Source organism: Crotalus tigris, unplaced genomic scaffold (genome assembly GCF_016545835.1).
Source record: "Crotalus tigris isolate CLP2741 ecotype Arizona unplaced genomic scaffold, ASM1654583v1 scf7180000017814.3102382, whole genome shotgun sequence".
Lineage (NCBI taxonomy): Eukaryota > Metazoa > Chordata > Lepidosauria > Squamata > Viperidae > Crotalus > Crotalus tigris.
The window spans coordinates 306,218-330,278 of NW_024096652.1; the positions used below are offsets into that span (position 1 = coordinate 306,218).

The window sequence follows — 24,061 nt, forward strand, 5'->3', positions numbered from 1 at the left end:
GATCTAGATCAGGGGCCCAAAATCTGCACATCACCCCCCAAAAAACTTCAGCTTCAACCCGAGTCCTTCCAAAACTTGCCAGCAAATTGTAATTTTTAATGGTCATAGGGAGAAAACTATTAAATATATAGTGAATTAAATTAAGGTGACACAATTTACATTTCATTGCATCAAATGCAGTTTTTCCCCTGGCCGCTCATGTGTTTTTAAGAGTGTGGCCCTGACTCAAACACAAAAGACTAAATGGGTCCCTAAGTCCTTCTTCCAGGTTGCATCATTCAGGCCAGAGGTCCCCAACCTTTTGGGCACAAGGGACCAGTTACGTGGAGAGAGGTTTTTCCACAGACCGGAGGGGGCGTGGTTTTGTGTGCTGCCTTCATCCCTCAGATGGGGCTTTGCTTGTTTGTGCGGCCTGGTTGCTGGCATGCCGCGGTCTGATACCGGGCCATGGGGATCTCTGATCTAGGTCACATAGATCTAATCCCACAATTTGTAGAACATAAATCAGTACTTCCAACCACCAGGCCCTCTTCAAAGAAAATGGATGGTTTAGAAATATGAAATATGGTTTTCATTAAATCTTATTGTCTTTCATTAAATTAAATCTACATTAATATTATGATGTGTAGCCAAAGCTACCTTCTCCAATTGCCCTGCAGTATGATAGTATTCACAGGTAAGGGTTGCAAATGTAGCTTTTATATGACACTGATATAGTCACACAACTAACCATGTTTAACATCAAGCAATTCAAAATTGTTCTGAATACAGGCAATTTAATTTGAGTTGTTTGTATTTCTTCCTGACCAAAGAGGGGGAATGCCAATATATTATTTACTACAGATAGTCTCTGCTTAATGACCATCATTGAAACTGGCAACTTTGTCACTAATGACCACATCACATGACTGCACTAGATTTACAATGTCACTTCCACTTCGGCCATTAAGCAAATGACCCCTAGTCATTAATCAAGACATGTGATTGCAACTTGTGATTTCACTGCTGACTTCTCCATTGACTTTGCTTATGAGAAGCCAACTATGAAATGTATAAATTGGGATCATGTGATCACAGTATGCTCTGACAGTCGTAAGTGTGAAGACATAAAGTCACTTTTTCAGTGCCGCTGTAACTTCAAACGGTTTCGAAACATGGCGCTTGTTAAGCAAGAACTACCTGTGGTCAAGTGAGTTAAAATTGTGGCACATGGTCCTTTCAGGTAGATGGAAGAGGGAAAATCATTTAAATTATACATGCCACGACAGAAAGCATTGCATGAACAATGAGACAAGGGGAGGTGGAGAAAGGTCAGCCTTTAGCTTAATTTATCTCTTAGGGGATTATATATCACATCTTCCACTTTGCCTCCAAGTAATCTAAAAACTCTGGCATGAATACTAATGAATATCACAATTTATTTTGTTGGATGCCATGGGACAGAGCTGAAGACACTTGGAAAAGGAAATGAATTTTCAGAGCAGGACTAGATGGAAAAGTCCCTCTCTAAAGATTGCTGCTTCAAATTCATAGCAAGGTTTTAATGAGCTCGGGGGGAGGGGGCTTTGATTTATTTATGGAAAATTGCAAATGAGCCTCATAAATGACTTTAACATTACAGTCATGAGACGGTTCTGTGTAAAGCTGGGGCCAGTAAAGATGCAGATTTTAAAAAAATAAAATAAAAATTGCATTATGAGGAGGTCTTGCAGTTTTGGCTATGTTGAGTTTTCCAAACATCTACCATCTAGAGCAGTGATTCTCAACCTTTCTAATGCCGTGACCCCATAATACAGTTCCCCATGTTGTGGTGACCCCCAAGTGGGTGTGGCCACCAATAAGAGGGAGTAGGACAGCTAGGGAAAAGGGAAAAAATGCTGGACAGCATGGTTTGGTGACCCCCATGAAATGGTCATTCGACCCCAAATGGGGTCCCGACCCACAGGTTGAGAACCACTGATCTAGAGAATGTAATTTCTGCTCTTGGTAACAATAGATTTCCATTGTCAGATGCAATTCTATATAAAGGAAGATAAGACAGGGAAGAGTGGTTCTTTTTGGTTCTAAAGGAAATAATTCAACCACAGAGGTAGCTTTTTATGAGGTTGCAAACAAGATCCTTAGTAAGGAACAGCAGTTCCAGTTCCATATTGATTGGGTTCATACCTTATGGTAATTCATCTTTTGTTTTAAACCCAGTTTGTTGCCCAGACCACACAGGTTGGATTCATCTACTGAATTAAATCACAGTTTGGTTTTGGTTTACCATGGCATGTGAATAGAATAGAAGAAGAGAAGAGAAGAGAAGAGAAGAGAAGAGAAGAGAAGAGAAGAGAAGAGAAGAGAAGAGAAGAGAAGAGAAGAGAAGAGAAGAGAAGAGATGAGAAGAGATGAGATGAGATGGAAGGGACCTTGTAGGCAGTGGTGGAATTCAAATATGTGAACAATTAGTTCTCTGTGTGGATGCCGCTTCTGGAAGTCCATTCTGGGCTTGGGCAACAAAAAATTAGCTACCAGTTCTGCTGAAGTGGTGCAAACTGGCTGAATCCCACCACTGCTTGTAGGTCATTTAGTCCAACCCCCTGCACAAGGAGGAGACCCTAGACCAGGGGTAGGCAACCTTGGCTCTTTTATGACTTGTGGACTTCAACTCCCAGAATTCCTGAGCCAACCATGCTGAAGGGAAGGGAGAGGTTTCCAAGCTGAGCCATGCTGGTTCAGGAATTCTGGGAGTTGAAGTCCACGAGTCATAAAAGAGCCAAGGTTGCCTACCCCTGTGATAGACCATTCCAGACAAATGATTGTCCAATTTCGTCATAGCTTGGCTGTGTTTGAGAATTATGTAATTTCTCTAGTGTCCTTCCAATTACTACTTGTGTTTTTAGCTTGGATTGGAGATTTTATCAAAGATAAATACTAAAGTATAACTAATTAAAGGTAAGCTTTATAGTTTGGTTCCATGTTTCTTTTCGTTCTTTTTTTTACTTGTGTACACCTGAGCATCTGTGTTTCTTCTAACACCCTGGCAGTAATCTAGATGGGAAAAGAAACTTTCTGGTGGATTTTGGATGGTCATCAGATCCTATCCGACTACAAAGAGGAATGGATTTTTTCTTTGTTGGTATCTGGTTAATTGTGAACATGTTGATCTGGATCACACATTGTTACATCATGATCATACAATAGAGCAGGGGTGTCAAACTGCTAATCCGCAGGCCAGATGCGTCACATGGAAGCCGCGCCCACCCCATTGCCGGCAATGGCAAAACAGTCCCGATACGTCACGCAATGTCACGTGTTTGACATGTCTGCAATAGAGGAACTATGCCTTCTTCATAATCAGTATATGAATTGTATACTTGAGCCTTTGGGAGACATATTTTGGATAGATATTTTATTTTATTTTATCATTATTTGGGGGAAAATAAGGGCCCCATTGAGATATAATGAGGGCTGGTCTCTCCTGAGCTGAGCAGTAGAATTGTTTCAATGCATACAATTTTGTCTATAAATATTTATAAGAATGGAACACCTGCACAGCATAAGACCTTAGCATAAATATTTTAAAAAGACAAAGTGCTGAGTCAATATAATTTTAAAAAAACTGGCCTATAATAAACGTGTTTATTTATGCCTTGTTAAGCATATAAATATTCATCACATAGGTAGGACTCACTTCTATATTCTGAAGTCTAGTCAAGTCTGCAATTGATGGGCAGTTAGTGAGAAAACTTTGACATTACTTCCTGCACTAAATAATGACATTGGTAGGCTTCCAAGTTTTCCATTCCCCATAACATTAAAGGAAAAAAAGCACTCCTATGATCTGTGAAATACTTGTTCATAAGATACTTTGTTTCAAGTAATGCAATAATTGTTTCATGCTAATCATTAAAATGGCAGCTGCAATAAGATTGAGCCTAACATAATAGTAAAAAATGTATGCACTCCTGTAAGGATTTGCTACTGACCTTGTTTACATCAATTTCCTCTTTACTATCTTTGCATAAGAGGTTTTTTTAAAAAAATAAAGTTTCTATTATCATTGACTATCTGATTTAATAATGTTGGACTAGTTTATGTCAGGACAATTGCTTTATGAGCTTGGTCATAAGTAATAAATATCTGATGGTCACCTTTCCAGTGTGAAAAGAAGAAATCTAATTATCTGAGGGCATGAATGTCTTGCTTATAAATAAACATTTTTATTCGAGGTAGGTGTTTATATCTATAGCATTAGAACATGGTGTTCAGAAATAGAAAAAGAATATTAGTTGCTACTCTTTCTGTGCATAAATTAAAAAAAAGGACAGGCAACATAGTTAAGTACACAAAACATTTTTAACTAAAGGGTTTTATTGGCAAAAGTGCTTTTGTCAACCCCTTTCATAGCTACCAATCAATTCTGATTAATGGATGCTGGAGTTTTGTGCCCATGTTGTTCAATAACCCTTAGGCAGTCATCAATGAAATGAAACTTTTCTTCTTTCCTTAGACATAGAACATAGAAAAACAGGATTGGAAGGGACCTTGGAGGTCTTCTAGTCCAATCCCTGGCCCATGGCAGGAGATGTTAGACCAGGGGTAGGCAACCTTGGCTCTTTTATGACTCATGGACTTCAACTCCCAGAATTCCTGAGCCAGCCATGCTGAGGGGAAAGGGAGAGGTTTCCAAGCTGAGCCATGCTGGCTCAGGAATTCTGGGAGTTGAAGTCCATGAGTCATAAAAGAGCCAAGGTTGCCTACCCCTGTGATAGACCATTCCAGACAAATGATTGTCCAATTTCGTCTTGAAAACCTCCAGTAATGGAGCACTCGGAGCTTCTGAAGTCAAGTCATTCTCTTGATTAATTGTTCTCACTGTCAGGAAATTTCTCCTTAGTTCTAGGATGCTTCTCTCCTTGATTAGTTGCCATCCATTGCTTCTTGTCCTGCCCTCAGGTGCTTTGGAGAATGGGTTGACTCCCTCCTCTCTGTGACAGCCTCCCAAGTACTGGAGGACAGCTATCATATCACCCCTAGTTCTTCTCTTCATTACACTAGAACTACCTAGTTCCTTCAATCATTACTCCCTTCCTTCCTTCCTTCCTTCCTTCCTTCCTTCCTTCCTTCCTTCCTTCCTTCCTTCCTTCCTTCCTTCCTTCCTTCCTTCTTAAAACAACTTTAATTTTGATCGAACAAGTTAAAGGGTTTACTATTTTAATACATACCCTATTAGAAATGACCATGTCAAGTTTAATATAGATAATTGAGGATGAAATTCAGAATGGAAGGTGTAAACTATGGCACTTACCATCTGTAGTATGACAGATAAGTTATACTACTAATTTATGGTAGAAAAACCATACCAATAAAATATCTGTGAAGTAATAGAAATATGCTTGACTGAATTTAAAGTTTTTAATCTGCTCATCTTTCCATTTAGAACTTTTTTCTTCACATGCCCATGGTTATTTGAGAATCTGTTTATTTTAAGTTTGAATTAAAATTGTTCGTATTTTATGCCATTTCCTTAAATATAGTGATTTGACATTGATATTATTTCATTGGAACTGTCTTAGCCCATATGCTCCAGTTTTATACATTAGATTCACAAGGGCATACGTTTTTCTGCAGCCTTTTAAAAACATTCTTTTTAATTACCAAACTGCACTTGAAAACATGTACAAATTTCAGTTTTTTTGTTGGCTTGCAAACCAATTGTACCACAGCATTAGTTAAATTCACAAATGCAAATCAAACAGCTTTCTCAAATCCACATACTGGAATGCTCGACTTATTCATGAGCCTTTGCAAATATTTTTATTAAAGTTATATATTGCTCAATCTTTATAGACTTCAAATCCTTACAAACAATTAAACCATGCTATAAATAAAATATCTATAATAATAAATAAATGCCTTTCAATCCAAATCAAGAGAGAGATCATATAAAAATTAATTTAAGAAATTTATCTTACTAGCTGTCCATTAGCTGTAGGATCTTTGCCTGAATGATATCATATATGCCACAATTTTCTGACTATTTATAATACCCAAAAGATGCTCAAAAGCAAATAAAAGAATGCAGTTAATTTTTATTAAAACTATCCTGACTAACAAGAAAACATATAGCAAATGTTAATGAAGAGAAGGACGAGGGGGGACATGATAGCAGTGTTCTAATATCTCAGGGGCTGCCCCAAAGAAGAGGGAGTCAAGCTATTCTCCAAGGCACCTGAAGGCAGGACAAGAAGCAATGGGTGGAAACTAAGCAAGGAGAGAAGTAACCTAGAACTAAGGAGAAACTTCCTGACAGTTAGAACAATTAACCAGTGGAACAACCTGCCTCCAGAAGCGGTGAATGCTCCAACACTGGAGGTTTTTAAGAAGAGACTGGACAGCCATTTGTCCGAAATGGTATAGGGTTTCCTGCCTGAGCAGGGGGTTGGACTAGATGAACCTCCAATGTCCCTTCCAACTTTACTATTATTATTATTATTATTATTTTGAGATTCTGGTGTCACAAGGGGCAAGGAGGAAAAAAAAAATCAAAATCAAAATACCTAAAAGAAACAAAGAAAGTAGACTTGAATAAAAACACAAAGCACAACAAGCTATAACCTTTTCATTTATAATCTATAAGCCGCCCAGAGTCGTCTTATAGGGGAGATGGGTGGCATAAAAATTTAATAAACAAATACAAATTTTTATATTGCTTTGCATTCAATTTTATATGGCCCAGAGATTTTATAGAATTGGGTGACCCTCTGAAATTCACTAACTAACTAATTAACAATAACCTTTTACAAGGAAATACAAAGTCAGGGAACTGATTACCATAAAGGAAAACAGGAACAGGGAAAGTTAGGAGGTGAATAAAAGAGAATATTTGTAGCCCAGGGCTGAACTGTAAGGTCCTTGGTGCTCTCTGAGCTTGGTTATTTTCTTGCAGATGTTTCATTACTCAACTAGGTAACATTATCAGTGCTAGCCTCCTGTATATAACCAGAGACCAAATCCCAATCCCTTCTAGCATTGATGATATTAACTAGTTGGGTAATTAAACATCTGCAAAAACAACCAAGCTCAGAGAACACCAAGAAGCTATTCTGTCCCAGCCTACGTGAGTCCTTGTTATGCTCACAAGGAGAAACCCCTCTTCCAAGAAACAGGCAGGAACCGCAAGAAAAAACCAACCCCTTTTATTCTCACAGACCTGAGTCAATGTCCAAGGCAAACAAACACAGTCCACAGAAACTCAATCCTCAACACGAACGGTTGCCTTCGGCAACCAGCACTTCCCACATCTTCCCTTTTATAATCCAGCCAAGGCGTAGCTTCCTAATGATTTCTCCTTTGCCTTTGGAGCCGCCCCATTGCATTCCTCTGTCCTACTCATTTCTCTTGCTTACACCTTCGTGCATCCTGGATTTGTCCCAACTGTTCTTCATCACTGTCCACTTCAGGCTCCCAGCACAGCTGTGTCTCAGTCTGAGCGCGAGTAGAGGGGCCAGACTCCACGTCAGACTGTAAGTCTTGGAGTTCCTCAGAGCCTTCCTCTACTCTAATGTCATTCCAGGCCTCTCCTCCTCATCTGATTCCTCAGACTCAGCTGCCGGATCCACTGGCTGGTGAGGAATCACAACAGGAGCTCACAACGCTAGGAGAATTGAGATGAATCAATTTGACCTGAAACACAGTCACCAGAGATAGGATAGATTTATATTCCTAGTAAGACACCAAAGCAGAGTCAAACAAGTGGGCAGATTCTGCAGAAGTTCTCTCTCTACTTAGGTACCAAGGTAGCAAACTGAGATCTGTTCAAGTAATCTTCCGCTTTTGTCTTATCTGTCTCTGCTTTCCATTCCCAGCCTTGAACAGCGGAATCTCTCACTAGAGACCGAAATGATGAACCTCCACGACGAATTGGAGCAAGAGAAGAAGAAGTTTACAATGGTCGAAATCAAAATGCGCAAGGCTGAGCGGGCCAAAGAAGATGCAGAAAAACGGAACGACATGTTGCAGAAAGAGATGGAGCAGTTTTTCTCAACATTTGGGGAACTGACAGTTGAGCCGCGTAGGACAGAACGAGGAAACACCATATGGATCCAGTGAGGGCTGTTCCTGCTGTTCAACAAGACTGTGGGGTTCTGGGAAGAGGATAACTGTGATATTTTATCGCATTGTTTCTCAGCCTTGGCAACTCGAAGATGCATGGACTTCAACTCCCAGAATTCCCCAGGCAGATTTGCTGGCTGAGGAATTCTGGGAGTTGAAGTCCACGCATCTTCAAGTCAGCAAGGTTGAGAAACACTGTTTTATTGTTAACAGGTGACTGGTCACCTGACTGAGGCTAGCACTCAATGTAATGTTATGAGACTTCCAGAGACTCTACATGACTGCATCAACCAACCTTTTCTCTGCAAGTTGCTTCTCAATTGAGAAATCCCTACTCTGCTATCCATCATCATGCTACTGTTAAGTGTTACAACAGGCTTTGGGCTTATAGATTTTAAATAGGTTATGTGGGGCGGGGGGTACGATAGAAAGAGGCAAAAGATTATTTTAATGCAAGTCTTATATTTAAACTGTCAAATGTTAACTTCATTGCAATCAAGCTTTTCTCCCTTGCACTTAAACATAGTAAGCTATTTTTGGCCTTGTGTTATAATCAGCTAATTTTGTATATTACTTCCTCCCCCTTCTGTTGCCCTGTCATTGCAGAATTAATTATATAATATATATATAATATATGTATATTTATACACACACACTGTCACACACAAGTCTGTGTCTTTGCGTGTGTATATATATAAAATGTTAGCTATTAAAACAAGCAAAAAAGTATTGTGTGATTGTGCTGTTTATGCCAACTTTGTTGCCCATGACCAAAAAGAAAAAAAAAACCAGAAGGAATTGTAAATAATTTTATAAATATATAACATCATCGTTGATTATGTTTGTTTTATTTTCCCCTTTTTTTCGTTGTGTTTCTAATATTTCATTTATAACTGTCAGTCCTGACCTGTGCCCTTACACCAGTGTTTCCCAAACTTGACAATTTTAAGGCATGTGGACTTCAATTCCCAGAATTCCACAGCCAGCGTTGCTGGCTGTGGAATTCTGGGAGTTGAAGTCCTCATGCCTTAAAATTGTCAAGTTTGGGAAACACTGCCTTACACCTTCAAAAGTCTCCTCTATGGTCACTGCATTATATCCACAAGATCCAAACATTAATTAAAGACATAATTTGCACTGGAATTCTGGGAGTGGTTTTGAAGTGGGCGACCTTAGGGAGAGAAGATAGTTTTTAACTATATCACAATCCTGACAAAAATCTGATCATTAACCAACTGACTGACTCTCTCAGAAAAAAGCAACAGCCATTCACCCTATTATAATAGAGCTAATAAAAAGTAGTCCTTGACTTATGACCACAATTGAGCCCAACATTGCTTTTGCTAAGCAAAACAGTTGTTAAGTGAGTTTTGCCCCATTTTACAACATATTAAGTGAACCACTGCAGTTGCTAAGTTAGTAGTATGTTTGCTAAGTGAATCTGGCTTCCCCATTGACTTTGATTGTCAGAAGGTCGCAAAAGATGATCACATAACTCCGGGAAGCTGCAACCGTCATAAATATGAGCCAGTTGCCAAGCATCCGAATTTTGATCATGTCATGAGAAGAGAAGGGATGGGAACCTTATCTGTGCTAACAAATATGGATATGTGTGTGTGTGTATAGATATAGCCAGATGATAGATAGATAAGTAGGTAGGTAGCCCTGGGCCGTTGAAGGTTCAAGAGAAGGGATGGAAACCTTACTTCTGCTGACAAATATGGATGTGTGTGTGTGTGTGTGTGTGTGTGTGTGTGTGTGTAGATAGTTATCTATAGATAGATAGATGGATGGATGGATGGATGGATGGACAGACGGATGGACGGATACTTGTGTGCCCTGGGCTGTTGAAGGTTCAAGAGAAGGGATGGGAACCTTATCTGTACTGACAAATATGGATGTGTGTGTGTGTGTGTGTGTGTGTGTGTGTGTGTGTAGATGATAGACAGACAGGCAGACAGACAGACAGATAACTTGTGTGCCCTGGGCTGTTGCAGCAATTTTCGTGTCCCCAATCATTTCTAGATTTGTATCTCCTCCGTACATCACAATGTTAACAGCAGGTGCTGCCACTTTTTTGAAAGCCCCACTTTCAGTCTTGGGAGCCCCTCAGACAGGGTGTTCATATGTATCTCTCTTGCTTACTCACTCACTGTGTGTATGTTTGTATGTGTGTTTATATGTGTGTCAAAAAAGTCAAGGGGGCAATAACCATGCAATTGAAGCCCCATTCCTTTTTTATCTGCATTGTGACACATATTAAAAAGAGTAGGCATTTGGATGATTGTTGCCACCTTTTTTGACATGTAAAACAAACGCATTCCTCACTGCATAAACCAACAAGTCAATCTTTCCAGCTTTTCTATTAAAGGCTTGTGAAGTAATGGGACATTGTGAGAATAACAGAGCTGGAAGGGACCTTGGAGGTCTTCTAATCCAACCCACTATTCAAGAAGAAGACCCTGTACTACTTCATACAAATGGCTGTCCAATCTCTTCTTAAAAGCCTATAGTGTTGGAACACCCACCATTACCAGAGGCAAGTTGTTCCACTGATTAATTGTTCTCACTGTCAGGAAATTTCTCCTTAGTTCTGGGTGGCTTCTCCCCTTGATTAGTTTCCATCCATTGCTTTTTTTCCTGCCTTCTGGTGCTTTGGAAAAAACGAGGGCAATTTGGAAATAAACCTCCATTTGGTTGTCAATGACAGACACTTGCAGATACTGAACTTTTACTATACACATCAGAAAGCTACAACATTCCATTACTTTTCGATATAATCACCATTCAAATTGAGACACTTGTCATAATGTCTTTCAAGGTTTGAAATTTGTTAGTAGTAGCTGCTCGTTGCCAAAAGATCCCAATGGAACTGCTTCAGAAGTTCTTGGGTGCGTCTAGTGGTGTGTGAGCGAGCATTTTCATGAACCAACACCACACCGGAAGTCAGCATGCCCCAACACTTGTTATGGATGGCTCATCTGAGTTTTTTGTAATGTTTCACAGTAGACTTCTGAACTGATGGTCGAACCATGCTCCATGAACTTCACATTTGCCGGGATTTTCTATGGCACCACTTCCAGTGTGGTATTGATTCACAATAATGCTTGCCCACACACTGCTAAATACACCCAAGAACCTTTGAAGCAGTTCCATTGGGATGTTTTTGATCATTCTCCCGTAGCCCAGATTTGGCGCCGAGCAACTACTACTAAGGAATTTCAAACCTTGTAAGACATTATGACAAGTGCCTCAGTTTGAATGGCGATTATCATGTCAAAAAGTAATGGAATGTTGTAGTTTTCTAATGTGTATAATAAAAGTTCTGTATCTGTGAGGTGTCTGTCATCGATAACCAAACAGAGGTTTATTTCCAAATTGCCCTTGTAGATTGAACTCCTCTTCTTTGTGGCAGCCCTTCAAATATTGGAATGCTGCTATCATGTCACCCCTAGTTGTTCTTTTCACTGGACCAGACAAACCCAATTCCTGCAATCATTCTTCATATTTTTTAGCATTCAGTCCCCTAATCATCTTTGTTGCTCTTCTCTGCACTTTTTCAGAGTCTCAACATCATTTTTATATTGTGGCAACCAAAACTGGATGCAGTATTCCAAGTGTAGATTTACTAAAGCGTGGATATTAAGTGAGTTGTGCTTGAGGCTACATTCTTTTTTGCTATGGTGGTTAAGCAAATCACTGTAGTCATTAACTGAATCAAAAGGATGTTAAACAAACCTGGCTTCCCTGTTCCCCCTTCTGCTTGTTGGAAGCCAGATGAGAAAATCACAAATGGTGATCGTAGTCCTTAAGCAAATCCATTCTCCTGAATAGGTGTTTTTTGCTGGAAAGCAAAGTCACAAATCATGGTCACATGGCAGTGGGTTACTGAAACCAGTCATAAACGTGAGTGGATTGCAAAGGGCCCAAGCTGCTATCACGTGACTGCTGAGATATGTGCAGGACAGATCATAAGTAACTTTTGGGAGTCCATTGTAACTTTGAATGATCATTAAGCAACCGGTCATTCAGTGAGGGCTTCCTTCAATCCAAGACATCCCACAGAAAGGGGACCTTTATGATAGACGAGGCACCTCACAACTTGATATGCTTGATAGCTGAGAAGCCTCGTAATATATATAAAGTTCAGTATGACCAGTTTGAAATATAGCAACATGAGGGTCTGCAATTATGCAGTGCTAAGGGGTGAGAAGATGCTACAGGAACCAACCTTGGTTTTTTTCATACTTTTCTCTCCGTTGCAAACTAGCTGTGATGTGGTATAGAGCCAGCTTGGTGCTGTAACATTAATGACACCGCAGATAGCATCATTCATTACCCACATCCTATTACTGATCACTGCCAGCTGGGATATAAGCATTTTTTGGGCTCTCACCTTGGTTAAAACACTGCTGTGGAGCAAACTTTGACCATTTTTCCATTTCCCCATCTACAGGTCATCCTCAACTTACGACCACAATTGAGCCCAAAATTTCTGTCAGTAAGCAAGACAGTTATTGAGTTTTGCCCTGTTTTACAACTTTTCTTCCCACAATTTGCTAAATGAATCACTGCAGTTGTTTAGTAATGCAGCTGTTAAGTTAGTGACACAGCTGTTAAGTAAATCTGGCTTTCTCATTGCCTTTGCTTGTCAGGGCACAAAAGGTGATGACCCCAAGATACTGCAACCATTATAAATATGAACCAGTTGCCAAGCATCTGAAATTTGATCATGTGACGGTGAGGATGCTGCAACAATTGTGTGAAAAATGCTCATAAGCCACTTTTTTTCCAGTGCTGTTGTAACCTTGGTCCCAAAATGAATAGTTATTAAGTCAAGGACTACCTATATAGCAGACATTTCCAAGCTGCTTTAGACATACAGCATTGTGTCTATGTGTGTAGTATATGTGTCTAATATAGTATAGGCATATTCCTTGGGTAAAACAAAATGTTCGTTTAAAGGCTAAAGCTTTTAAAAAGTAGCTTTTGTTCGACAACTAAAATAAAACAAAAAAGAGCACTGGAGGATGTTCTTTGAAGATTCTTCCTTGCTGTCAGGCTTTAAACAGATCACCTGACAGCCATTCTTGTGAACATTCCTTCATTTCCTGCACTAAACATAAAATAGTTTAGAAAATAGCCTTCAAAGGTACCTGCCAAATCTATGATTTTACTATTCTTCCCATATTCTCCTGCAGGTAATGATGGTTTGGGGGAAGATAAAGGCACTAAGGAAGGTTGATCTGTTTCTCAATGTCCTGCACCCAACAGGCTACTGATCACTTTTTTGATAAATTATGATTAGCCTGCCACACACGTTCCTTATAGATTTTATTAATTCTTTCTCTGTCACCAGATAACAGCAGGGTTTCATGTTGTGCCATTTTAAGCCGCCATTTTAATTTCTCAAAATTCTCCTACATGTCCCCATAAGACAGGTTTTCCTGGGCATTCTGAGCTTCAATTCCCAGAATTCCCCAGCCAGCAGTAGAATTGCTGTTGCTAAACAAAGAGGTTGTTAAATAATTCATGTCTAATTGTACTACCTTTTTGTCACAGTTGTTAAGTGAATCATGCAATTGTTAGTGACTTTACTTGTCGGAAGCTGGCTGAAGAGGTCACAAATGATAATCCCCTGTCCCTGAAACACTGTAACTGTGGCAAATATATGGGAGTTACCATAATTTTGATCCCATGACCCTGGGGATGCCGCGATAGTTGTAAATGTGAGGGTTGGTTGCAAGTCACTTTTTTCAGTGATGTTGTAACTTCTAACGGTTGCTAAATGAATGGTTGTAAGGTGAAGATTTTATTGCTATGTTTTGTTCCCATTGTTAGTGAACCGGACTGTTCTGGTGTGTTTTTGTCCAGCAAAATCATTTTTTTTTTGCTAAATTGGAAATGATACTAGAGTCAAAGGTGATATTACGGCACTCTATCTTTGGATCAACATAGCTGTAGTGGAGGTAGAAGTCTAAGTTACTATCTGCCTCAGGGCTGGCCAATGACCTGTAGATATCAACTCCCAGAACTCTTGAACAACATGCAAGTCCACAGGTCATAAAGTTGCCATCGTTGCCCACCCCTGATCTAGCAGTGTTTGAAGGTTTGAAGGGAGACAAAGGTGCTGTTTTCGATGCCGCCATATCCAAAGCAGAAGGGGAAGTGAATGAGCAATTTACATTGAGAAGCTGCTGCTATAAATTAGTTCCACCATTTAGCTCAAGAAGGTACTCAGAATTTAATCACTCAAGGTGCTCCCATGGCTTCAGACCTAAGAAGGAGACTTAATTTAAAGCTGCTTTGGTCTTCTAGCAGCCAATCCATAATGGAATGTTGTGAAGAATGGCATATTCTGATCAGTATCTGGAATTAAATGGATGCTGTGGCTAATCATTTTAAGTATAATGTAGGCAGATCTTTTGAATACTAGCCAAGATGATCAGCATTAATTATACTGCATTGTGCAATGTGAATGCTAGTTATCTCTTGACAGATCTGATCCATAACTTGGAACTGTTTCTGGATTTAGTTTTCACCTAGGTAGCTGAAATAAGGAGCGCTGGTGAACAGTTTTAGTAAGGCATTCCAGATTCCACAAACCACTAACCCGGACTGCTGCTGCTCCCATCTCAAAATATCCAAATGGTTCCTCCTGTTGTGGAATTGCAAAACACCTTGAGAACTGTGTGTAGAGCCGTGTTTTAATTCTCAAATGCTTTTCTGCTTCCTTACCTGTTGAAAGTCTATTGCAACTATTCTGAGTTTCGTTGCTTTGTTTTCTCAGCATTATTTCATGGTGTCTGTCAGTTTGGTTTTAGTTTATATATTTTTTAAATCCCATAAACCTGTTCAAAAGCCCTTTCGTGGTGAAATAGTTTAAAATTTATATTTTAAAAAATGAAATAAATGCCCTCAATGTATAGTAACCATACATGTACCGCTTAGCTCCATAGATTTATAGGAAGGATCTCTTGTTCTGCAGAGGCAACATTCTGACGATAAGCTAGCTTGATTCTTTCCTGGGAAAAATGAGTCAAGACAACAGTGCAAAAAAATATTTAGACAAGAACTCCAAAAGGATTTTTTTTCTTTTTTTTTCTTTTTTTGGCACAAAGGGGAAAATAGACTCCCTTCTGCTTTTAATAACTCAAAACAAATAGAAGTTAGAATGCATTGACTCAACATTGATCCACAAAAAGTTGATGAACAAGGCCAAGACCCCTCCATTCCCCCTCTTACCACCCACAGGAAACAATGAAAGGTAGAAAGTAAAATGGCTGGAGAAGTAAACAAAATGCAATGATGTTCATTTCCTTTTCAAGCGTCACATTGGTCAGTTCATCCACATCACTTATTGTGACTTATCAAGTTCAAAGCTAAGATCTTGAAATTAAGTTGGACACGTCTTCCTCTTCTAGTCTTGATGTTGAACAAGCGGCTTTGGGCTTTTGTGTGTTCTTTTTTTTCTTCCATACATATATATGGAGAGAGAGAAAAGGTGTTTTAAAAAAATGGTTTGGTTTTTTTCCCCTCAACACGAAAAGTCATGCTCTTGGTCGTTGTAAATTATACGTGACACGCCAATTGTGCAGAAATCTAGCAAGTGCAATTTAGGTGTTATAGGATGGACATGGCAAGGTGAACAGTTTGGCTTTGCTACTGGGATATGGAGATCCGGATATCCTTGTTTCAAAACATATTACTGGCCAGAAGTCCCACTTACTCAATTTGCTAAATATACATAATTGTCTCTATATACAGCTGAAACCCCTAAGCCTTTTCCTTGCTGGAGAATACCAACAGAGGAAATGACCAATGGTAGCACATGGAGGCATACAGTGGCTTTTGAAATGTACAAAAGGAACAATGGTTTGTTACAGGAAAGTTTACAAAAACAAAAGGAGAGAATCAGTACAGATATTTACATACAATATGTTCCTTACTAAATAGAACTGCATAGCCTTGTTCAACAGGAAAAAAAAGCATATTTAATTGAATTAGCTCTATTATCTTAGAATCAAAGTATTTGTGCCCTGGAGGACAGATTCGTTTTAGTGAAGTTGACATTAGGTTGCTGACTTCAACAAGTCAGAACCCACCTGACTAGTTCTAAGATATACTTGCATTAGCAGGTTGGGCTAAGTAAATACAATTATTGAAACAAGCATAATAAAACCCCACCTCTTACGCCCAAGCCAGCAAGAGATTCATGCACACAGTGGAGGAGGGTGCAGGTGGACTTATCTGATCAACATACTCCTATATCTCCACTTCCACTGCTTTTCACACAGAACACACCCCTGTAACTAGATATGAGTGCCTATTCCTCCTTATACTGTAGTCACAAAAGGATGTGGCAATGTCATCCAGAAATCCACAGGTATAAAACTGGAATTTTAGGGAGGGTAGAAGGAAAACATATATTGTTCGTACAACAAGGCTTTTTGCAAAAAAAAAAAAAAAAACTTAACACAACTTTCCATTTTTGTGACTGAATAAAAATGAAAACTTGCCTTGGGCAAAATGGATATGGATTTATAGCTGGCCCATTTCCTTGAGACTAAAAGGGAAATATTTGAATCAATTTTACAAGTTGCTTTAAATATTCGACATTACTGGACTACTTTTATCCTGGGATCAATACACGGGTTAACATTCATCACGGCTGAGCAGAAGATTCTGATTTTATCTGTCTGACCAACAGCATCCCTTTTTTTTGATCTCTGGTTCATAATGAAGTCCAATCTAGAATTGTTGTCTATCAAGCAAAAGGATGCTTTTCCTGTGCCTCTTTCAGAGGCCTTCACTTAATGACATTTCAAAAAGATTTTCACAAGGATTAGATATAAAGCTGCTGTAGGGAGGCGTCACCCTTTCCCTCTTTCCTTTCAAAGGAAAATTGTCCCTTGGAAACAAAGCCACATCATCATTATTCCTTTTGTGCTATTCTCAAAAAGATAATTGGAGATGGAGAGAGCCTAATCTCACTTCTGCCAGAAAATCCTCAACTGAAAGTGCCAATTTGCTGCTGCCCCCCTCCCTTTGCCATTGACATTTTAAAAATGAAATATGTTAAAGTTAGACTTGGATAATGATAATCCCACCTAAGCAAATCGGAAGGAAAGCTAGTCTAGTTTTTTGCTGTAAAGTGATAAACCATTGATCCAAAAAACTCACGCTGATCTTAAATTAATTTTAAAAAGCATTCCGCACATAGAAGACTGCTTGACATCACCTACTATTATAGATTTATATAATTAAATCATTTTTTAAAAGTTAACATTGTTTCTACAGCATAACTTTAAGCTTCAATCTTAAACCTCCCCAGAGCTCTTGACTTTAAAGAAACTTTCCCGGTTAGATGGGCAATTGATTGGAGATTCCATTTTCCATGGGGACTAAACCGAGATGAAATTTAATTAAGATACAGCCCATAAGGTAAGCAAACAGTTTGCAACAAAACCTAATCTATTACATCTTACGAACAAGGCTATTTTTGTTCACAGATCAGTAAAATAATTAACAAGTTCTTTTCTCCTCGCCACACAGAAATGCACTCACACAGTTATATTTATGTAGAATAATTCAAATGGACTGTGCCTTCTCATTCAAAACTCAAACCAATTCCAGATTACAACAAATTGTTTCCATTTTAAAAAGACAAAATCACGTTAAATTCAGCAAACTACCAACCTAGCCAACATTTGCACAGGTCTATCAGAAATTGGTGTTTTTTTTTTAAAGAACTCAGTCCAAGTAAATAGCAAATTGTCTCTTTTCTCCAGTTTTCCACACAAAAGCTTATTCTAAGAAATCTTCTTGGCTTATATCTTGACTACATGATATATACCCCTCTGTGGCAGATTTTTTGATAGGCAACAGAATTTTGCTAATACTTTACTGAAGTAAGGTAGAAGACTGCATCTTGCCAAATGCAAGTATTTGCACTGTTTCTGAAAAAGTGAGGAAAGTTTCAGTCTGACACACATCTGTACAATTCTGACCAGATGGAAGGTGGAAAGTCCTTTAAATTGTTGTTCTGGATTCAGACAGATTAGATTCAGATCTAACCATATCTACAGTGCACTCCTTGGTATGATGGGCCATGTCTTGTTATCCCATTTATTTCAAGAGTCTGTCCTAAGCACCCCAGCTGGGTGACCTGAAGAGGTCACACTACCTCAAACCCAGGGAGGAGGAAAGGGCAAAAACCACTTCTGAAAATCCTTACCAAGAAAATTACAGGGATTTGTGTAGAAAGTTGCCAGGAGTCATAAACTGACTGACAGGCACAAAAACAAACAAACAAAAAACCCTCTAAACATAATTAAAACGGGAGCTGAAAATAAACTATAGACCAGGGGTCTTCAAACTTGGCTCTTTTATAACTTGTGGACTTCAATTCCCAGAATTCCTCAGCCAGCATGCCTGGCTGAGGAATTCTGGAAGTTGAAGTCCACAAGTCATAAAGGGCCAAGTATGAAGACCCCTGCTATAGACTAAGCAATTTATAAAAAGATATTGATTTTCTTAGTGTCCTTGATGGCCATAGGCAAACTTAGGATTCTCAATTCTTACCAGAACTATGTTACATTTTCTCTATACAGGATTTTATATATATATATATATATATATATATATATATATATATATATATATATATATATATATATATATGTAGGTCTTTGGTTTTTCGGGTTTTCTCCCGCGTAAAATTGGAAGTGTCTTGGCGACGTTTCGACGAAGTCACATTCGTCATCTTCAGGCTGGTGTTTTTAGCTTCTTGCTTTGAGCAGCAATGTGTGGTTTTAGCTGTTTCTTCCTTTTAACTGCCAGTGAGGGTATGAACTGATTGGATGGGAGCTTGGCTGTGTTCTGATTGGGTGGAGGTGTGTTCTGAATGGTTAGGGGCTTGGCTGTGCTCTGATTGGCTGGGGGAGTGTTCTGTTTGGTTGTGCTCAGGTTAGTCTGAGTTGCAGAGGGGTTTAAGATTTTGGGGTTAGGGAGTCGTTTGTCAATAAGGGCAGGTTTCCAAATGGCTGGTAGGCGGGAGGTATCATCTCGCTTGTTCATGCTGTGTGGGCGTTTTTCTATCTCGATGGCTTCTCTGATTATTCTGTTATTAAAATGTTCACTTTTGGCAATGGTTCTGGTATTTTTAAAGTCAATTTCATGTCCTGTGGCTTTAAGGTGTTGGACCAGGGAAGATGTTGGTTCCTCTTTTTTGTCCTTAAAGCCACAGGACACGAAATTGACTTTAAAAATACCAGAACCATTGCCAAAAGTGAACATTTTAATAACAGAATAATCAGAGAAGCCATCGAGATAGAAAAACGCCCACACAGCATGAACAAGCGAGATGATACCTCCCGCCTACCAGCCATTTGGAAACCTGCCCTTATTGACAAACGACTCCCTAACCCCAAAATCTTAAACCCCTCTGCAACTCAGACTAACCTGAGCACAACCAAACAGAACACTCCCCCAGCCAATCAGAGCACAGCCAAGCCCCTAACCATTCAGAACACACCTCCACCCAATCAGAACACAGCCAAGCTCCCATCCAATCAGTTCATACCCTCACTGGCAGTTAAAAGGAAGAAACAGCTAAAACCACACATTGCTGCTCAAAGCAAGAAGCTAAAAACACCAGCCTGAAGATGACGAATGTGACTTCGTCGAAACGTTGCCAAGACACTTCCAATTTTACGCGGGAGAAAACCCGAACAACCAAAGACCTATATACAAATACCCGCGAAAACGTCAGAAAACATATATATATATATATATATATATATATATATATATATATATATATATATATATATATATATATATGTCAGCCCCACCTGCAGTCTGAAGGGACATTCATACAGATATAAACCTCTCTGCACTGTGAGACAAAATATTCTTTTGAACAAGTATTTAAAGAAGAAAACCAAGTATCTTCAAAATGCTCAGAAGAATCTACCAACATTCTTATCTTTAGAGTATTTCCCAAGGGCTGAAGATTATATTTCTTCACTTCTACTTCCTATGTATCTTTCACAGCTGCATAGTAGACTGAATTTCAACAGGGAAGGTTTTCAGCAACAAAAAGACTCGCAACAAAATTTCCTTTAATACACATTCTGCCAAATCACTGATTCTCTAGCCGTGCCATCCTACAATATAAGAGGTCTGCAAAGATAGTACTTTTATCATCATAAACACACTACAGAGCCTAGCTCAGTGGTGGTGAACCTATGACATGGGTGCCAGAGGCGGCACTTGGAGCCCTCTCTGTGGGCACACATGCCATTGCCCCAGCCTTGCCTCCCCTGCGACCACCTTCTCTCCAGCAGCCCCCCTGAAGGAGAGTCGCCCCCGAGCATGGCCCACATGGAGCAATGCAGCCAAGGACATAGACAAGACTCTGCCCTCACACCCCATCATGCAGTTGATGCTGCAGGGCACGGGCAGAGGGTGTAGCTGCCATAGCGCTGCTGGGCTGCCTGGGTGATCTGCGTTGGGCCCTGGAGGCAGTGAGTAGCCTTCGGGCAGGTGGGGTGGGAGATGGGGGGCAGACCAGGGACGGGGCAGAGGGTGGAGCAGGGGCGGGGCCAGTTTTGGGGCACTTGGTCTCTAAAAGGTTCGCCATCACTGGCCTAGTTGATTATGATTACGGTGATTTGGGCGGAAAGATACTATCCATCCTAAAACATGACTGGTCTGCAGAAAATGAAAAAAAGCAACAGAGTTTTCTTCAGCTTGTCAGTTTTTGATGGTTTTGCAAGTAGCAGAGAATGAAAATTTAAGATGGCATTTTTACTGTAGGCACTAGGAATGAAAAACAATGGCACTTAATCAATCAATGATTCCTTAGAACACTAGTTCATTTAGTAACCTGAACTTGCTTTCTTATTGAATGCAATATACTTCCTTGCAAAACCCATACCCTATTAAAAAGCCCTCAGAGGTTTTTGTGACAATTCAGAATTGGCTGAGAGAAACTTCTGAGCTCATAGATCCAAAATAATAGAGTTGGAAGGGACCTTGGAGGTTTTCTAGTCCAACCCTCTGCTCAGGCAGGAAACCCAATACCATTTCAGACAAATGATTGTCCAATCTCTTCTTTAAAACCTCCAGTATTGGCGTACCCACAGCTCATGTGTTGTGTCTAGATTGGTGAATTCAAACACCAAACACCCTCTTCAGCTTATACGTATCAGCTTCTTGGACAAGCATACTGTTTTAAATGTGAAAATCCAGAGTTGAACCCATTTTAGTAAAAGCAACCTAAATGTTTTGGAAACAAGGGGAAGTGGAACTAAAATGAAATTCAGTATCTGTTTAGAACAACTTACTAAGATAAAAGTTTAAAACCCCTGAGAATTCGGAGGGAGGTTTAAAAAAATGCATGTAGGACTAACCAAATATTTTTGGAGCTGCACAGCCATTGAGCAGCTGATCTAGACGTTGTGAACCACATCCCAACCACTCTGCCATGCTTGAGATAAAATTTTGGAGCAAAATAAGACAGCAAGCTCAGCCATTAAAAAAAGCCTAAGAAAATATGTCTCTTAAAAGACGTTGCTGTCTTAGGCATCATTATATCTGGATATTTTCTTCTTCACATCATATAACCTTGTTTCTAGTTATACTCTCCCTGATATGTGATGCTGATGATTGTTGATCTCTTTTAAAAGTAAAATTATGGTAAGCTGAATTATTTCCTACTTCCTTGAATTCATAAAAAATCTTAGCACTTAAAAGATGCCTCAATGATCTTTATCCAAAATCGTTTCTGGAGCAGTAATTCCACAAAAGTGCTCTTGATTGGTGGCCATCTGGTCCTACTAAAAATTTAGAAAAGGAGAGAACAGCGCTCCAGAGCCAATTCATGACATTGCCAAACAACTTCCAGCATTAGGAACGAATTATCCTTTTCTTGTAATTTGAAATTTGTAATTGGTACTGACCTCAAAGGCCACGTTGCAAGAATAGTATCATCTCTGACCCTCCTGAAGTTTATTAGCATTTTTTTTTTTTTGGCTTTGTTTTTGGCTGCTCAATTCATGCAGTCCAAACCCTTTGCCTTTTCTTTGATGGGGGAGTGTTTGGAGAAACTTATTTTACCTCTTTAAAAAGCTCTACCTTGCCCCATGCTACCCCATCCTAAATCTGACCCACTTTTGAAGTCTTTCTACTTTCACATTTGACATACTGCACAGAACCTATGTGGCTTCCAGACAGAAATAATTAATCCCTGTTCTATGGTGAAAAAAAAGCCAATTTGTCCATCTTTCTGAAAATACTTCAGATATTTGAATATGGCTATTGGATTGCTTCTCCATACTTTTTTCTCTAGACTAGCCATACCCAATTCTTTAATATCTCTTTCTAGGGTATGGTATCTAGGAGCTTCATCATAAACATTCTAGTTTATTAATATCCTTTTTAACTGGTCATCTAAGAACTGGGCACCAAATTCAAGGCAAGGATTGTGGTATTTCTTCTAGTGAACTAGATAACAACACTACAGTTCAAGTAGCCCTTTAAAGCAGGGCACTGAAGTGCAAATTATTGCTTTGTTTGTGAATTATTCTGCAGAATTTCTATACCTACTGTGGTCAAACTGGCTATTATTCATCCTCTAACCACCAAGCTATAAAGGGTTCTGCATTATGCTATCTTAAATTAAGATAATGTCAGTTGGACATTATCCTTTCTATCAGTTCTCATTGTGGGTATGATAAAATGAAACACTTTATATCATTACTTTGCTTCTAGTTAACTTTAGAACTTTTGGGATACAAGCAGCTTTGCATGCCCTTCCATTTCCATCTGCAATCCAATTTTCATTCAACTGGTTGTTAACATTGTTGTACACATATTTTGATATGATTTTGAAAAATCTATTTAATTCAGGTTCAACAATTAGAAGGCAGAGTAAATTGCCTGTGACATATTCCAGCATTCCTATTTTGAAGTTGACAATAAATGAGACACATTGTAATTTGCTTTACTTATGACAAGTTATCATCACGAAGAGTATGAACAAACCTCATGGACCAATCAATCAATAAAATCCTACATGTTCTGGCCATTGTCTTGATAATTTTCTAATGTATGTTCGAATATCTGAAATACCAAGAAAGTAGCTGACTTTCAGTTAATCATCTTTCTGAATTGACCTTGACCCATTCTGCAACAATAATATTCATCTTAATCATCGATTGCATGGTTAAATACTTATTTCCCTTTATTTATAACCACTACAATTACATCTGTAGATAATTCTGAGCATTCAACTGTTTAATATTAGCCGTTTTTCTTCACTTTCTCTCTTTATAAACTTTATGAATGGAACAATAAAGCTTATCAACATATCCTCAGAAGAACTTGATTGCCTCAAATTATTCCTCAATCATTAATCCGTCATTCTTTTCTCAATTTTGATTACATCCTTTTAGAAATAAATTGCCCAGAATGGTATCCAGTACTTTTAAGTGATGAGTGGACAAAAGATGATGCAACAGACTTATGACACCAGTTGCTTGATTTTGAATCCTTTTCTTAGTGATTAGTAATGACAATTCTCTTAATATATAGGACCACCTGATACAGATACAGGTGTCCTCGACTTACAACCATTCATTTAACGACCATTCAATATCGGCAGTGAAAAAAGTGACTTATGACCATTTTTCACACTTATGATTGTTGCAGCAACTCCATGGTCACGTGATCTAAATTAAGATGCTTGGTAACTGACTCATATTTATGACGGTTGCAGTGTCTCAGGATGATGTGATCACCTTTTTTGACTATCTGACAAGTCAATGGGGAAGCCAGATTCACTTAACAACCGCGTTACCAACTTAGCCACTGCAATGGTTCACTTAACAACTGTAGCAAGAAAGGTTGTGAAATGAGGCAAAACTCAACGCTATTTCACTGAGCAACAGAAATT

The 24,061-nt window shown here is 39.1% G+C and overlaps 2 protein-coding genes across 8 annotated transcripts in view; one reads left to right on the forward strand and one right to left on the reverse strand.

Annotated features, from left to right (window-relative positions):
• Positions 1-8,931, forward strand: part of ARHGAP24 (Rho GTPase activating protein 24) — a 305,640-nt gene extending 296,709 nt beyond the window's left edge. For 3 of the 4 annotated variants that reach the window (XM_039342819.1, XM_039342823.1, XM_039342821.1), the window contains one exon: positions 7,854-8,931. In XM_039342819.1, the coding sequence (XP_039198753.1) occupies positions 7,854-8,097 (244 nt within the window). In that variant the 3' untranslated portion in view covers positions 8,098-8,931. Of the gene's footprint in view, positions 1-2,199; positions 2,356-7,853 lie in introns of those variants that run through there. The other variant, XM_039342820.1, reaches the window with a different exon arrangement.
• A 6,254-nt stretch (positions 8,932-15,185) lies between these two features.
• LOC120307740 (mitogen-activated protein kinase 10) overlaps positions 15,186-24,061 on the reverse strand; it is a 212,232-nt gene continuing 203,356 nt past the window's right edge. For all 4 annotated transcript variants that reach the window (XM_039342825.1, XM_039342824.1, XM_039342829.1 and 1 more), the window contains exon 15: positions 15,186-15,572. In XM_039342825.1, the coding sequence (XP_039198759.1) occupies positions 15,521-15,572 (52 nt within the window). In that variant the 3' untranslated portion in view covers positions 15,186-15,520. The remainder of the gene's footprint in view (positions 15,573-24,061) is intronic.